The following is an 18,104-nucleotide window of genomic DNA, read 5'->3' as shown; positions in this document are numbered from 1 at the left end:
TTTGATCCAAGATCTCTACAATGTGTCTTTCTAGGCTATAATGAAAAGTATAAAGGATACATATGCTTACTTCCTGCTACTGGAAGAGTGTATATCTCGCGCCATGTTATCTTCGACGAGAAACATTTTCCCTTTAGCAAAGAATACTCAGAGCTGCACCCTTCTCCCAAGACTCCCTTAGCTACGGCTTGGCAGAAGAGTGTGTTGCCTGTGTCACCTGCTGTTTCGAAGCCCGCTGCTCCGCCCTTCTCTCCTGCTCCTCCGCAAGAATTCATGCAAGCGCCTATGTTCACAGCTTCAGACTTTCCACCTTTGTCCTCCACAACCGCAACTCCAGCCTCTCCGTCGTCTGTAGCCTCCTCTACTGGTTCTACTCCTTGTGTGGGACATAGTTCTGAGTGTACGTCAGGCTTAGATCCTGCTTCTATAGGCAACAACTTTGTACCTACGCAAGGCAGGACAGCATCAGCTGGAGTTCCTACACCATCAACATCTCACCCAATGATCACAAGAGCTAAGGATGGAATAGTCAAACCAAACCCGCGTTATGCATTACTTACACAGAAGGCGTCATAGACTGAACCTCGAACGCTGGCTGAAGCATTAAGCCATCCTGGATGGAATGCCTCCATGAATGAAGAAATTGGCAATTGCGAAGAAACAAAAACATGGTCTCTCGTTCCCTATAAAGAGGGAACAAACGTGTTAGGGAATCGATGGGTTTATCGGGTCAAACTAAATGCTGACGGCACGGTCAAGTCTCTACGCTCAAGACTAGTGGCTAAAGGGTACAATCAATCCGAAGGAGTTAATTACCTTGAGACATACAGTCCTGTGGTGCGATCTGCCACGGTTCGTATGATCCTGCATACAGCTATGGTCATGAAGTGGCACATTCGACAAATGGACGTTAAAAACGCCTTTCTCCACGGCGACTTGAATGAAACAGTTTACATGAAGCAGCCAGCCGGCTTTGTAGACAAGACCAAACCCAATCACATGTGTCTTCTTCACAAGGCTCTCTACGGCTTGAAGCAGTCTCCCCGCGCCTGGTTCGATAAATTCAGCAACTATCTCATCGAGTTTGGGTTCGTTTGCAGTTACAAAGACCCCTCTCTCTTCATCTACTCTCATGGGAAGAATGTCATCATGCTTCTTCTCTACGTTGACGATATGCTGATCACCGGAAACACCTCATCAGTCATGGAGACATTCTTGGATGAACTCAGCAAGCAATTCAAGATGAAGGACTTGGGGCAAATGCACTACTTTCTTGGCATTCAAGCGACCTTCCATGCTAATGGTCTCTTCCTCAACCAGCAGCAGTATGCTGAGGACATACTCGATGTGGCGGCAATGTCAGACTGCAACCCTGTGGCCACTCCACTACCTACTCAGCTCAATCAAATCCCGCAACAAAAAGAGCTGTTCTCGGATCCAACATACTTCCGGAGTCTCGCAGGAAAGCTTCAGTACCTGACATTAACAAGACCCGACATTCAGTATTCTGTCAACTACATATGTCAGAAAATGCACGCCCCATCTGTCTCGGATTTCAATCTGCTGAAACGAATCCTCAGATATATCAGGGGAACGACAGAACTTGGCATTAACTTCACAAGTGAAACAGATTTCGCGGTGAGAGCTTACAGTGATAGTGATTGGGGAGGCTGTTCCTCCACTCGTCGCTCCACTGGAGGATTCTGCACCTTCCTTGGCTCCAATCTGATCTCGTGGTCATCTCTGAAGCAAAATTCAGACATACTCTAACCAAACCCTTAACTAAAACCAAAGTACAAATTAATCCAACGCCTCAAACACACACCTATTTATTGATTATTGTACATTGGTCACTATCTAAGTACGTCCGTCCACTATGTTTGATAGATGTTTAAACACTAATTTAGAGGGTTCAAAGACAAAGTTCTTGTGGTGTTATCGATAAATTTAGTGACTTTTTTCTACTCTGCCTTAGCTAGAATACGCGTTATGGGAGTATGAAACGACGTAGTTTTGGTTATTTTTTTGACCTAATCACTTTTCTTCCTCATTCTTCCTCGACAGAGAGATTGCAGCGGCGAAAAGCTGGAGATCGACTCCCTCATGTCTTCAGTAAATTCTTCATCCACTACAAGAGATCGCCTCGCGAAACAACGGGGAATTCCCACAAGATGCAATTGCGGTGAGGCAGTGAATCGTTTCACTTCAAAAATAATTCAAAATCCGGGAAGATTATTTCATTGTTGTCCTTTGGGATCTCAGAAGGTTAGTCATGTTATTATATAACTGTCTCCTTGTTGTCCGATGAGAGTAGAATTAGTCAATCTAATTGTGTATTGGATGTTACTGATGAAGGACAAAACCCACTTGTTCAAATGGACTGACAAGTCAGTTGTTGAGGAGATTGAAGACTTCCAAGACCTGTTTGACGTGTTACTCGTTGACAATTCCGAGTTTCAGAAATCAGTGAGAGCTGGTGAGGCCATGATGACACGCCATGAGAGTAGAATTCAAGAGATGGAAGATGCAATGTGCCATTACGAAGAGAAGACCTCGGAATGCATTAGGGAACTAAGGGGCATAAAAGCTTTGTTTGTGTGTTGTTTGGTGATGGTCTTCTTGTACCATATCTATGCATGATGTTCAACAAAGGCAGCGACTTCGCGCACAACTACTTTTATGTGCTTCCTCAACTTGTTGTTTCTTTTTTTCAAAGAAGTTAAGACCATGTTTCTTGTTATTTCGAGGTGATCATCATCTACTGAAACGAATTATTTTACAAATACTTTGGTTGTTACTAGAATAAATCGATTTGTCTCTATAGTTTAGCAAATACCAAATTGTCAAATAGGTTCTTAAACAAAAGATCAAATAGTTTCAAAAGCAATAAGAAAAAAAACAGAGACAGATGCAGACACATAACAAACTAGATGGGTAAATCGCATGTTTCTCTCTTGTGTCCTTCAGTTCCACAACGGCTGCACTTATGCTTTTTATTCTTCCTTGATCCTTGAGAAGATGCGATCTTGTCTTCTACTGATTCATACCTTCTCTTTACTGGTCGACCAGCACTCTTTCTTGTCTTTGGTGGTAAAACCTTTGCAAGTTTAACCTCAGCAGGGACATTCCATTCAGACTCTAGAACTGCTATTGGATTAATGGAATCTGCATAGGCGGTTCTCCATGATGCAGTGCTGTATAAGGCGTCAGTGAATCTGTGCACTTCCATACCTGTCAATCTCAAAAAAAACTTGATCAATATGAAGTCTATATGATGAAAATCCCGAAAATAAATAATTCTCAAGTATTCATGTGTTTATACTTCCATACCTCGTGAATAAATTGCAGGAATGGCGTGTCGGCAAGGAATTTTTCCTATATCATACTTACCACATGTGCATGTTCTTCTTTCCAAATCAACATGACAATCATATATGTCTCCTTTTACAACCGATCTGAAGTTGTCAACCTTGTAAACCTGGAATCCTTTTGCCTTCACAATTCTCCTATCAATCTTTCTCTCCACCTTAGCGGTTAAAGGATCTACATGCTTTGAGCTTAACAAGCGACGCTCATAGAACCATCGAGTCAACAGTTCTCTTATACTATCAAGCAAAGGAATAATCAGATATTCTCTAGGTATTCTAAGAACTGAATTTATAGACTCTGCAGGGTTCGTGGTCCTAATGTCATACCTGGAGCCAGGGAAGAGAGAACGAGCCCATTTGCGCACATCAGCCTCCCGTAGATATCTTCCAAGCTCAGGACTCATATCAAAAATTTCGGTGATACGTTCTTGAAATTCAGTGTACCTATATGCCCGTGAAGCCTTTTCCACCAACGCAGTCAATCCTTTTGTCTTGAAAAATGAGACCACATTGGTCAATAAGTGATGAATGCAAATTCTATGTGCTGATCGAGGGTAGACAGTCCCAATAGCTTTAGAAATAGACGCATTTCTATCTGAGACAAAAGCTAGATCTTGACAATCAGCAATAACCACTTTCAACTGTCTGAAGAACCACCCCCATGAATCGTCATTCTCTGAATCAACAACCCCAAATGCAATCGGATACAAATTAGAGTTACCATCTACAGCAGTAGCAACAAGAAGTGTCCCTTTGTATTTATTTTTCAGAAAAGTTCCGTCAACGACAATCACCCTTCGCATTTCATTGTAGAATCCTCTAACTGATTGCCTAAATGACATAAATAGATACATGAATTTTCCCTTCTCATTATTTTCGTAGTGAGTATGCGTACCAGGATTTGCTTCTTTAATCATATGCAAATATGCTGGTATTTTAGAGTAACTGCGATCTGGTATACCTCTAGCAGCTGCAATAGCAAACTCAGGAGCTTCCCAAGCGTGCCAATAAGTAATCTCACAACTATGCTCCATTCTCATAAACTGAATGATGTCATTCGGTTTTGGGCCATCGTTTGCATCATCAAATCGATGTTGTATCAGAGTCCCAATTGTTCTTGCAGATGCTGTTTTTCCGAATTTCCTTTTCTTTGAAGGAGCACATGAATGTCTTCCATCACATTGGTTGATCATGAAATATGTAGACCCATCTATTCCTTCTGCACGCACAGTCCAGTTGCACAATGCATCCTTACATCGAATATACCACCATTTTCTCGTGGATTTGATAACAGTGTAATCGAAATTATTCTTCATCGCCAAAATTTCCATTGTTGCCTTCAGAACCCCTTTACTTGTGAAAATTTGATCCTTCTTCACGAAGTCTCCTCTCCAAGCTCGACCATCCTTATCACTGTCTCCATTGTTTTGACAAAGTTCAATGTTTTCACTCCTTAAAGCACCGCAACCATCCGCAGCGACATGATTCGTTCTTTTAACAAAAGACTCCTTTGACGGCTTGACAAACTCTGCTCGATTTATCTCAGGAACTTCTTCATCCTCAACATTACTTGAATCACAAGGCTCCTTATTCAAATCGATATTGACTCGTTCCTTTTGATTTACACCAGAAACAAAGAACATCACACACAAGGTAGTAGACGATTCCCTCTTTGCATAGCCCACAAAATTAGATGCTTGCCGATTATTGGTGATAATAATTGGAGGATTCCCTTTTTGATTCAACAACGAATAACTGAACTCGGCATTAATGGCATTATGGTCCACCCCATAATCCTCACACACCGTTATCTTGAGCTGCTTCAACGTAGTAGTAGTTGCTAATGTTACCATTCGACCACGCCTTTCTTTGTCTACCACGAAACTCCAGTCATCACCGCGACTGCACATCCATTCACCCGATTTGACATAGATTAGAACCATGTTGTATTGATAGAGAAAAGAGAGATGATTATGTCGATGAAGAAGAGAGAAACACAAAGAACGACGACAAAAGATCGTGGGAGAAGGAGAAAAACGTGGGAGAAAATATTCTTGGAGATATTTAGGGAAGATTTAGTTTACATTTAGGAAACATCTTTAACCGATTATGGAAGTTTCCATATTTTTCGGATTTCCTGTAGAATGTATAACCTATGTAAGTCAGAATACAGTAGAGTAGATGTGAAACATATTCTTCCCTAGGCGCCACATAAGGTAAAAGACAGACCATATCATGGCTCCAAATATAGATAGGGTATATCAACGCATTGTGGCTATATGTCGTTATCAAGCTAAAGGTATAAGAAATACATCTTTCTTGATTATAATGTAACGTAACCTAGCTTTGGTTAGAATATATAAGAAAAGATAGGTTACGTTGTATACCAAAGATATATCTATGTATAAACATTAGTAGCCGATTTCTAGACTAAGTAGATAACTAGAATGAGTATTGTAACTGTAGATAGAAGATGAAATAAAATATGATTCATTTAAAAAAAAAACAATTTAAACATATATATTGTCATACTTATGTTTCCAATAGTTTTGATATTTTTTAACATTTTTAAAATTCAGTTTACTATTTTTTCCATAAAAAAAAGGGTAAAATATGTCCAGAATTGCCCAAAATATCAGAAATCCTATTTTGACAAATAAAAGTTCAAAATGTCTCATTTTTCCAATTTTCCCGTGATATTATCTCTTCACAGATAGGCGTCGTTCGATCAGGCTCCACCCCCGAAAATGATCGATCTGATTTCACTATATACATTTTATATTTTATTAGTTCGATCTGTCTTAATCATCGAACTGTTTAAATGCACTTACTACTATTTTATACTTTGTAGAAAACTTTCTTTTTCAGTCTTATATTAAGATGAAAACGATTTTATGGGTGTGATTGATAAATTATGGAGTAACTGATATAGTAATTGAAATGGAGTAACTAGGAAGAAAAATAGTAAAGTTATAAAGATGAAAAAAAATAAAAGTTGATTGTAACTTATTTTCCACCTAAAAAACAGTGAGGGAAAAAAGTGCAATACATACCTCTATTTGAACAGTACTAAGCGTAAGAGAGATAAAACTTATTTTCACCTGATTGGTAGTTACAAGTGGAACTGAAAGAAAAAAATAATTATCCCTGGAACATTATCGCTATAAGTTCCTTTCAATCACACCCTATGAGTAAATTGTTTCAATGCAATTTGTTGTGCGTAAGATTCGGTTTCTAATCAAACGTGATAATTGTTTGTGTGCGGAGTGTTTGTGAATACATGATCCCCTTACTTATCCGAGGAGTTAGCACTATCTATTTTAGATATATCCGGTTTGCTTATGGTTTGGTCGGTGCCACAGATTGCTGGTTTTATGTGGTTAACTAGTGACACATTAATTGGTTCAATCTGGTAAATAAGCTTTTATCGGTGTTTTGAAAACCAGACCGAATCGGCAAGTCGGACCGGTTTGACCATGACTCGTTAAAGAAACCGAGTCCAGTTTGGTTTAAAACCCGGATTCGAGAAAAAACAGGTAAAACCGATGATCCGGGTCATCCCTCTCTTTATTTCATTTTTTTTTCATTTAAATACTAGTTGATGTCCCGCACCCTGTGCGATTAATATATCTATATACCTAACATTTTTTTAATTCTAATGTTTCTTTTTAACAAAATATAATAATTAAATTAGATACAAATTTCAAATTATTATAAATTATAAGTCTTTAATATTCATATTAGTAATCAATGTATTAAATTATGTTCTTTTGTTTCATAGTTTTATTTTTATTTATGTGATGCAGATTTTGAATCAAAATCTTTTCTAATAGTAATAATTAAATTAGGAAATTTTTATTTGAAATTAAACACATATTGTATTTGGACTGAAAAGAAATCATGTGGTAGTGAAATGATTATAAAAATCACAAATATAAAACATTAACAAAATAACGATAGTCTAGGATGTTCAATCCAGTAAAACCGAACCAAACCAAAATAAAGAAAATAATCTGGATTTGATAGTACCGAATAAACCAAATGATTGTTATTTTAAAAAGCCCACAGTATATGGATATGGTTTTGTATATTAAGCGATCAAATCGAATAAAAAAAAACTATATATATATATATATATATATATATCAAATAAAAATAAATAATAATATTAATTAAACTAATGAATTATCCTAAAATCCTAAAAAAAAGATGATAAGTAATCAAATTGAATAAAATTATAGAGAATATGACAAGTAAGCAAATTCACTTTTTTTTTGTCATCAACAAACAGACTCATATAGACTCTGCGAACCAATCTGGTAACTCCGCATCCATATGAACGACGAAAGACGATTGTTTTCTGGCACATCGTTGTAGACTATCCGCCTTTTGATTTTCCGTCCGGGGTACATGAATAATCTCTGAGCTAGTAAAACGTGTCTTCAGTAGCTTTATGTCGTGCAGATAACTCTCAAACGCCGGTCATTCCTCTGGTTCTGAAACCATCTTCACCAATTGAGAACAATCTGTAGCAAAAGTAACCTGAAACTGATGTAAATTCCTCATACATTCCATAGCCCGTATCAGTGCTTCCATCTCTGCATGAAGAGGTGAAATACATGCCCTAGAATTCCTTGCACTCATCAATCCCTGAAAGCCCTCGAGTATGCTATACCATCCTTGACCTGAATAAGGTTCTTTATCTTTCCAGGAACCATCTATAAAGCACCAACGACCAACCCGCGACTGACGATTCAAAACCTCAGTCTGTTGTGGTACCTGCTTAGTCTTCATCACCTGAGCCTCAGCCCAAAGTGTTGATTCAGTTTCTGTAAGCGTAAGTATATCTCTTGGGTCAATATCCAAATTACTAAAAACCTTAATATTCCTTCCTTTCCAAATATACCATAATATCCACGCAAACTGATGATCTTCCATCTTCGGGAGTACCCTCCAGAAAAGATGATCCATATTCGTAAATAGAGAACTAGTGGGGAAGTAGGCTGGGTTAGACGGTATCTTTGACAAAGCCCAAACTTGACGCGCAGGAGGGCACTCAAAAAACACATGGTTTATTGATTCCTCCTCAGCTCCACATCTAACACAACAAATATCTCCCTTCATTCCTCTTGCTTGCAAATTCTTCTTAACAGCTATACATCCGGATACCATTTGCCATAAAAAGTGCTTAATCTTCGGAGGGCATCTCACCTCCCAGCAGAACGCTTTCAGAATATCCACTGTGGGACCATAAAACACTGGTGGTTTTGCCTTGTCCGGATAGACCCGTTCTAACTGATATCCTGATTTAACTGAATATTTCCCATTATATGTGAAGTGCCATCCATTCCTATCCACCATATGAGTCTTACTCAAAGGAATACTTTCAATAATTTGAGCATCCTAGGGATCCACCAAATCCCGAATTACTTGCGACTTCCAAGTTCGTGAAATTGGATCTATCAAAGAGTCCACTGTGAGGTCCTGATAAGTGTCATGTTGATTTTTTTTTGCTGGTCTCGGGCGAGTGGTTGGGGGCCATGGATCACTCCATACAGAGATAGAGGACCCCATTCCCACCCTTTTGATTAGTCATTTGCTAACCAGAGATCTAGCAGATACAATACTCCTCCAACCATACGACGGGAAGTATGAACGGATCGGTTCTAGCGGTGAGGCATTCCTATAGTACCGTCCTTTAAAAACTCTAGCAAAAAGAGTTGAAGGCTTCTCTATCAGCCTCCACAATTGCTTTCCAAGCATAGCCGTATTGAAATCCGTTATGTCCTTAAAACCCAGACCTCCTTCGTCTTTATTTGTACATACTTTGTCCCATGACTTCCAGTGCATACCCCTTGTATTTCTCACTGGGCTCCACCAAAATTTTGATACCGCACTTGTCAATTTCTTCACCGTTGCTTTTGGTAACCGATAAACCGACATCACATGGTTAGGCAAATTCACTTCTCAAATAATAGTATAAATTGATTACATGTTCATTGAAGATGTCCTTGCTCTTGCAAGGAAGTGTACGTATGAATTTTATCTTTTAATGTTCAGCTCCACATAGTTTTCAATCTTGCCACAATATTAGGCACGATAACTTCTGATCGGATCCTTAAATCGGGATTACATATTTGAAGAAGTTTTATTTAATTTTATGATAAGTCCAAAATACACAAGGAATATGAAAATATAATCTTTATCCTAACAGGAAGTTTTATATTAAATTCTAAACACTTTTACATCTAAAAACAAAACCATTGTGATATTTCTTCTGATAGAAACAAACGAAAACATAGCGTGAAAAATGGAAACTGTTGATCAAATTTTCTTACTGTTCAGCATCGGCATGATCATAATTATACTCGTTTTTTCATGTGGCGGCGATAGTACTAGTCCCACAGGATTACCTGCCGAGACAATCGACCAAACTCCGCAGCCTCAACCAGACATTGAAACTGGACAAAGGAAAGTCCTAATGTTCAAAGATATCGAACAAGAAGAAGAAGGAGGCGGTAAACAGATTTGTTCAATTTGTTTGGAAGAGTACGAGGATGATCATGAGATTATGCGTTTAAACAAGTGTGAACATATTTTTCATCGTTTTTGCATTGACTCTTGGCTTGCACGTCACTGGAGCTGTCCAAATTGTCGTCGTTCTGTTGATCTGAATTCTTGAGTTTTTTTGGTCTTCACATTATAATCGTTTCAGTAATTTACTAGGTAATATTATAAGTTCTGTTAATCATTGAAGGGTAGATTGTCAATATTTTATACTAATCAAAGTTTTGGTCAAAGGTTTCACAATCGAACTCAAGTTGACTTTGAAGCTATGTTTGTTTTATTAGAACATAGATACTCTTTTATTATTGGTCTACTTTCCACCAATTCAAGCTTTTTTCCTAGTGCAATACTTTTATGGATATTGAGACTTGAGAGTGGTGATCGAATGCAATACTTTTACATCCGCAACAACTTCAAGCTTAGATAGATTGATGGGATGCCACCACCATTGATGCTTTGTTTTATTATATGCGTTTTTAAAGACTGTGTGGGGTGAATGAGAAGGCACAGGCCCCTCGAAGGATAACATATACGTAGTTCTGTTTCCCAATCAGAGGATATATCATATGATAAACAAAAGGTACATATTCCAAACACAGCCTAATATTTTGATGGCTTATTCACATGTAAATATAAATATATAGATATCAAACACATCGAAAGCTATTAGATGAAACCAAAAACTTTTACGGATCATTAGTGCATCGACATGGGCAGCAAGCACCTGGTGGAGCCGGTGCACAACACGCACAAGCAGGACAGAAGCGAATTGGTGGCGGCGGTGGTACTCGTTGTGCTCTCAGCAGGAGCAGCATACGCCCTTCAACTGTAAGGAAACAAAAGATTCACCTTACAGAAAACCACGAAGGAATTTTAGTTTTAAAAAATATATGCTTACCATCTAGATGCGCTCGAGCTGCCTGACATGGAAGGATTGGAGACAGGACCAAAGCAAGTACAAGAACAGAGAGGAGGATGACTGAGCTTGATCGCTCGGTTGCCATTGAAAACGTTCTGCTAAAAAATGATTAGAAACTTACGAAAATGATTTCTGATTGCAGTTTGAAACCATTGTAGGTGATGCTTATATAGGCCAAGAACAAAAAACTGGAGCAAAGTTGGTCAAGAAGTCTAGCGATAAAATAATATAGAGAGTAAACAAGTATATATGACTATTGACTAAGTAAGCAACCGAAAATTCACACCATCGATAATGAATGAACGACGGCTGAATGTATGTGTGAGGAGACTTTAGATCTCTAGTTAATACGCAAATCTGAAGAAGTTTATAAATTTTTTGATCATTCAATCTGTTTGAGACTGCTGGTAGTGCTCATTCTTTTGTTCCCAGAATTTGTCTATGACTATGAAATTGTACTGGTAGGATTTGATTCTTTAAAGTCTACCAGAACATTTTGTAAGTGGCTAGTCTAGGTGGTTTCAATTTAACAAAGTTTTTTACATGTTCAAATGTCTCCTTGATTATTATTTACTATTTTTTCGTAGATAATGTATTTAAGATATTGATTAATAGTTTTCGTCAAAAGTTGAAATCAAACTCCATAAAACAGCTGACTTTGTTTATTTTTGACGTCGATAAAATTGAAACTTGATTTTGTAAGGATACTGAATCAACATGGCCAATATTACCAAAGCGAATCTGATCCCGTTGGTTAGGCATGGGCGTTCGGGTATCCGTTGGCGTTCGGATCGGGTTTTTTCGGGTTTTCGGATTTTCGGGTTTACGATCCTAGGTCCTATACTAAAATTTTATTAGTACGGGTTGGGTTCGGATAATAACACTTCGGGTTCGGCTCAAAAGTGTATTGCGTCCTAAAACCTATAAAGTAATCATATATCGTACGGATTCAGGTTATATCGGTTTGGTTCGGATATAACCGAAGTAAAAAACAAAACTTTTGAAACAAAACATAAAGAAAAACATCTAAATTAAATAAAAATTAATCTTTCGCACATAAAATTGATAAAATAACAATAAAATGTTAAATCAAACGTGAAAACAAACATCATTTGTAAACAATATGTATTGTCTTATAGAGAGTAGCATTTTTATTTCAATGATCAAATTATAAAATATTTATTTATAACTAATTGTGTACTTAAAACATTTATTAAGATTTTAATATTTATTATTATATATCATATTACCACAAATATTTAATTTAATAATTGCAATACTTATATATATTTCAAAATATTTATATTAACTATTAATTTCAGATTTTTCGGGTTACCCATTCGGATTCGGTTAATAACACTTCGGGTTCAGATATTTTTTATACCATCTTACAAAATCCGTTCGGGTATTTTTACATTTCGGGTCAGATAACGGGTCGGGTTTTTCGGTTCGAGTTCGGTTCAAATTTTATGCTACAGTTGGTTGTGGTTATGTCCTCCTCTCTCTCTCTTTGTTACCTCCTACCCTTTATTATCTCATGACTCTTATCAAAAAGCGAGGTAATAATAATAATTACCTTTTTCTTTTTCAAAAAACAAACATAGCCCATATTATTTATGTTTCAAAGTTGGGAAAATTGCCAAATATGATTCACAACTTGATTTATAATGCAAAAGTAAACCCAAACTTGAATCAAATGCAAAAATAACCTAAAAGGTTATTGAAATTACAACCAGCCCCTTGTGAACAAACAAAAAAACCGAAATTTGTTTACGTTTCTAACCCCCGTAAGTCGTCCAGACGACTTACTGGAAAGTCGTCTAGTCTAGTTCTACTTAGAAATAATTTAAAATTTTTGTAAAAAAATATTTTGATAAGTGAAAAATTGAAATCATGTAATTAACATATGTTTTAAGAGATATAAATTAAGATATAACAAAAGTTAATTGTTTTCAACATAGATGAATGAAAGTAATGAGTCATGATATTCTTTGGTTTAGGTTTTGCCAACATATGTTTTAGTATTGTATGTGTTCTTAGGGTTAGATTTTGGAATGCATAAATGTTTTTTGAAAACTTTAAAATTTAGCTACGTGTGTTTATTTCAGTGTATAGTAAACACTACTTAAGTATAACTACGACTTTATAACGTGGTTAGTTAGTTAATTTAATCAATTTAGTTTAGGGTCTGGGACGACTTACTAGTAAATCGTCCGATGTACAATATTCAACAGATGACTTACTAGTAAGTCGTCCAAACCGGACCGAACTTTTAATTTTACAATGTAATTTTAAACCTAACCGGATTATTTACCGGACATATATAATGTGTTTTTTTCTAATTCACTTTTTCGCGAAATTCAGAAAACCCTAACGCCGTTTCTCTCAAAGACGATTTCGAAGGCGATTTCCGTCGATTCTCTCTAATCCATCGTTTTCACCGCCGGTTATCTCTCCGCCGTTATCACCGTCGTTCTCACCACCGTTCTCACAGCCGCTTCCTCTATTTAATATCTGAGAGGAAACCCTAGCGCACATTCTCTCAGAGGCGTCTCGTTGAGCTCCGCCGCCGGTAAGTTATATCTCTTACTGTCAAGTGATTGATTGAGGAAAAGATGAACATAAAACGTTGTCTCTATCAATTTATACACTCGTTCTCACCGCGCTTCTTTTTTCACGTCTATTTTTTCAGATATATAACCGATGTGTCGAAGGCGACTATGTCTTCTCCAAATTTTCAGGTCGACTTTAAAATGTTCTACTGGAAGTCTAAACTTGCCAGACGAGTTAATTATAAGTCTTTGATTGTTTTGAGATGGTTGTCTTTGATTGTTTTGCAGGAAAAAAAAATGGATATACCAGAACTCCCCCGTAGGATACATACATTAGGGGAAGAGCCCCCCCGCAGTGCATAGCATTTCGTATCATACTTGTTGGACGTTGCATATTGCTTTAAAGAAAGCTCTTCATGATGACGAATATGAAGAGCTGAAGGAGTCGAAGTTGGGAGTTTTCATCAAGTTCCAAGAGCTGGGATTTGATTGGGCTTCAAGGCTGGTTCACTACATACTCGGTTTCCAGCTGGACATAAAGAAGAAGTATGAGCTGTGGAGTCTCGTTGGTCCAGAACCTGTGAGGTTTTCACTGTTAGAGTTTGAAAACCTCATTGGTCTAAACTACGAGTACATCGAGGACCTTGAGAGACCTCACTGGGATGTTACGAAGGAGTTGACTTCTTTCTGGGAGATGTTGGGAGTTCATGTCGAAGCTGAGCCATCTACTCAGGAGATAATAACAACATTTGAGAGATGCGAAGGGTGGTCTCGGGATGATCGCAAGCGGCTCGCGTACCTTGCCATCTTCACTGGATACATTGAAGGGAGAAAGTATTCAACTCCTACACGGGTTAGTCTGGCAAGGCTAGTGATGGAGCTAGAACGGTTTGAGAATTATCTATGGGGGAGAGTCGCGTTTAAGGTACTGATGGACTCTGTGAAGGAAAAAGATATTTCGGGTTGTTACACTATTAATGGGTTTGTGCAAGCTCTCCAGGTCTGGGTGTACACAGCTCTGCCGGAATTGAGTGCTAATTATGGTAATCATCTCCCAAACAATCCGTCTCCACCGATACTGGCTTACAAGGGTCGCAAAGGATGCAAACAGTTTAAAGAGGCTATCCTCAGTCAGGTATTTACTTCAATCTGGACGACTTCGCAGAAAACTTATAATTAAGTCGTCTGATAAGTCTTCCAACTGGACGACTTAGTAGAAGACTTATAATTAAGTCGTCTAGAAAGTCTTCCAGCTGGATGACTTAGTAGAAGACTTATAATTAAGTCGTCTGGGAAGACTATCCAGACTACTTAATTATAAGTCTTCTACTCAGTCTTCCAGCTGGAAAACTTTCCAGACGACTTAATTATAAGTCGTCTACTAAGTCGTCCAGCTGGAAGACTTTTCAGACGACTTAGTTATAAGTCAGTCGTCTGTGAAGTCTTTTCTTTCCATCTTTCTTAATCCGTCAAATATCTAAGTTCATATCTTCTAGTTACTGCAGACTAGGGTGATCAACTTTGTTCAGAAGGACATTGGTGAAATGTTTCCAAAATGGGAGTTTGATGCTGAGAACACGCCCGCAGAGAATATAATTAAACTCATGTTTGTGAAGAGACCGTGGAAGTGGACAATGGATTGCTGGGAAGTCACCGGTATTTGGGTCAATACAAATCCGGCGGTTGTGACTCCAGCGAAGAAAAATGTAGTGAAGGAAGACAGTCCAAGACCTCAGAAGAAAGCTCGTAAAGAGGCACCTGCAGAGGCTAGTGAAGAGGCAACTGTAGAGGCTAGTGAAGAGGCACCTGCAGAGGCTCGTTCAGAGGTGATTACGACTGTTGGTGGGTTGACCAAAGAGGATATTAAAACCATGTTCAAGGACATAGTTAATGCCATGAGGGAAGGGTTTGGGACGTGCCTTAAGGAGATCAAGTATCTGTCGGAAAGGGTGGAAGCTGTGGAGAAGAAGGTTGGTATCACCACAAAACGGAAAGGGACATCATCTCAAAACACAGGGACATGGACATCATCTCAAAACACTACCTCTCCACCTAAAAACGCTCGAACCCATGGTTAGTAACGAATCATCTCCCAACAAGAGATTGACTAGACAAAGTCTTAAGAATAAGAACTGAAAAGTTGCATTTGCTTTGTTTCTTGTATGTCAGAACATGTGTGCTTTGTTTATAGTGTATGGATTTTGTATATGTATTTTGTTTCATGTTTGAAGACACTCATTGGTTATTATTATTTGAAATGGATCTTTGGTTATTATTGTATAAACACATCTTGTATATTGCAGAGTGAAACTGTTAATGGGACGAACGCGGTAAGGGAGAGCTTGTCGGAGGATAAAGGTCCAGATGTGCCCGCAGATGCTAGTTCCTCGAAAGATAAAGCTCCAGAACCGAGCCTTGTTCTATTGGACAAAAATCAATCCACTGTTTCGGATTTACAGAAGGAGGATGCTAGATATCAGGAAAAGAGGGATGCTGCTTTGGCACTTTACCGTGTAAAGAGTGATCGAACAAGGAGACTTGCTGCCTCACAGCAATCTCCTTATACGGCAAACAGCACGGCCAAAGTGATCATTCCAAACAAAAAGCTTTATCCAGGCTATAATCCTTTTGCTAAAATTGACAAGAAGAAATTGAAGGACCTCGCTGATTGGTTGAAAACTTTGTTGGGGTCAAAAATCGGTCACGACGGAATCCATGTCCGAAAGTCCGTTGTTGGGGTCGAAAACGGTTACGACGAAGTTAACATCCAAATCTCCGCAAAATACAAGTATGAGTGCCTTTCCGCGACAAATTGTACTTGGTCAAAAGAATGTCGCGGCATAAGTCCTCGAAATAAAACCTTGTTCAAACCCCGTTTGGATCAAACACAAGCTGTCCCAAGGCAACAGAAACGTATCTGAGCCAGCCGCGGATAGGTTTGAATGTGACGGTCGGAACACAGATAGACCAAGCTCAGTCACTACGTAACTACCGCTCACGCACACTGCCCAGTCGCTACGCAGCGACCGAGCGTCCGTTCCGCTCGGTCGCTACGTAGCGACCAAGCTCGGCGAGCGTCCGTTCCGCTCGGTCGCTACGTAACAACTGAGCTCGAGTCAAGCTCGGTCACTACGTAGCGACCGAGCGTCCGTTCCACTCGGTCGCTACGTAGCAACCGAGCTCTTCTGAAACGTCGATATGACGCAAGTCCATGCATTCTCGTCTACCCTTCGATGCTATCTCCCGAAGACCGTAGCGAACCCGTTTCATGTTTTCCGCCATTCAAAGTCATCGATCAAACTTTGCGGGAAAACCCGCGGAAAGTTTGTTTTTTATCGAAAGAAGCCGTAATAAACGCTTTGAGTCAAAAGACGGCCCAAAGGGACCTAAGACATTACTCGAGGCCCAGCTTACGATCTCTTAACCAACAGCCTGTAAGACGCATGACGGTTTACGCTTGGTTCGCAACGAAAGATAAATGTCAAGTTTCCGCGGATAAATACGAAATTTTGAAGATAATTACGAAGATCGGGAAAAATGGAATATCTCCATTTTTATGCTATGACGGCTAAAGGGCAGAAGGAGAAAAGCGTAAACCGACCTAGGAGCGAGTATATAAGGAGTCCTAGGCGAGAGGCATGGAGAGGACTTTTCTCAGAGCAAACTTAGCACTTAGAGCAATTAGGTATATTTCCGTTTTTGTTATTCGAGCTGCGACTTAACTAGGTTATTGCCGTCTTAGGGTTTTAGAACTAGGAATCTCGCCGACAGCTCTCGTAGCCCAGACTCTTACCTTGTTGTAACGCTCAAACGCGAATTCAGAATAAGATCTACTTTGCTTTCTTTTCGATTTCTTATACTTTATCGTTGTTATTCTTGTGTTCTGATTGTTTGGCGTGTGGTATTAGCAGATATCCGGGACCTCTGAAAAATTAGGGTTTTCCTAGTTTCCTTATTTAAACGGAAATCGACAGTGCGAATTTCGGTTCCCACAAACTTGTCCGTAAGTATTTGCTTTTCCCATAATAGCTTGCTTTAGTCTACAAAAACTGATTGCTTTTCAACATTTTATGTTTGCAGTCATTATAGAACACCTCTCGACAAAAAACCACGTACAAGTAGAACTTGGTTCTATCACACCCTCCGGACCTCCTTATCTTGGCTGGAGGACTGTGTAAGTCTTCTGCTATGACTTAGATGACTTACTGATAAGTCTTCTTTGTAGACGACTTAATTCGTCTACGAATTACTTGTAAGTCGTTTGGTAAGTAGACGACTTACCAGACGACTTAAAAGTAAGTCGTCTAGTAAGTCTTCTACGTAGACGACTTACTGGTAAGATATCTTCTCACTTGTACCCTATTTTATATGCAGCATATTGATGCTTGGATTAATGTGCTGAGGAAGAGGTACGACGCTAACCCACAACATTTCAGGAGCGAGAGAATGAGCTTCCTTGATCATCTCTTTGCTCAACAATGGAGATTCAACTTCAAGGATTTTAAGGACTCGTAGCCCGATCAGAACGGTTTAGGAAGAAAACTCCCTGGTGGGTCGTGAAATTATTATGCAAGCACTATACCATCATTTTGCCAATCGAACAAGGTTTGGGGGACAGATATTGATGATATCTATGCGCCAGTGAACTACACCAACACTCATTGGATTGCTACGTGGATATCGATCCCTAAGAGGCAC

The 18,104-nt window shown here is 38.8% G+C and overlaps 3 protein-coding genes across 3 annotated transcripts; 1 reads left to right on the top strand and 2 right to left on the bottom strand.

Annotated features, from left to right (window-relative positions):
* Positions 1-590: 590 nt before the first annotated feature.
* LOC106410159 lies at positions 591-7,115 on the bottom strand. The gene is made up of 2 exons (XM_048760651.1): positions 817-7,115; positions 591-683 (listed from the first exon to the last, which is right to left on the bottom strand). The coding sequence occupies exon 1, from the start codon at positions 5,309-5,311 to the stop codon at positions 3,317-3,319; it is 1,995 nt and encodes a 664-aa protein (XP_048616608.1). The 5' UTR covers positions 5,312-7,115; the 3' UTR covers positions 591-683; positions 817-3,316.
* Positions 7,116-9,648: 2,533 nt separating this feature from the next.
* LOC125588815 (probable E3 ubiquitin-protein ligase RHA4A) lies at positions 9,649-10,248 on the top strand. The gene has a single exon (XM_048760652.1). It carries the CDS (start codon positions 9,679-9,681, stop codon positions 10,048-10,050), a length of 372 nt encoding a protein of 123 aa, XP_048616609.1. The 5' UTR covers positions 9,649-9,678; the 3' UTR covers positions 10,051-10,248.
* Positions 10,249-10,475: 227 nt separating this feature from the next.
* Positions 10,476-11,897, bottom strand: LOC125588818. Its single transcript, XM_048760655.1, has 2 exons — positions 10,834-11,897; positions 10,476-10,761 (listed from the first exon to the last, which is right to left on the bottom strand). Exons 1-2 carry the CDS (start codon positions 10,937-10,939, stop codon positions 10,622-10,624), a joined length of 246 nt encoding a protein of 81 aa, XP_048616612.1. The 5' UTR covers positions 10,940-11,897; the 3' UTR covers positions 10,476-10,621.
* Between the last annotated feature and the right edge of the window lie 6,207 nt (positions 11,898-18,104).

The sequence above is a fragment of the Brassica napus genome, chromosome C6 (genome assembly GCF_020379485.1).
Source record: "Brassica napus cultivar Da-Ae chromosome C6, Da-Ae, whole genome shotgun sequence".
Classification (NCBI taxonomy): Eukaryota; Viridiplantae; Streptophyta; class Magnoliopsida; order Brassicales; family Brassicaceae; genus Brassica; species Brassica napus.
Note: the sequence above shows the minus strand (reverse complement) of the source record. Positions and strands in the feature narration are given on the sequence as shown.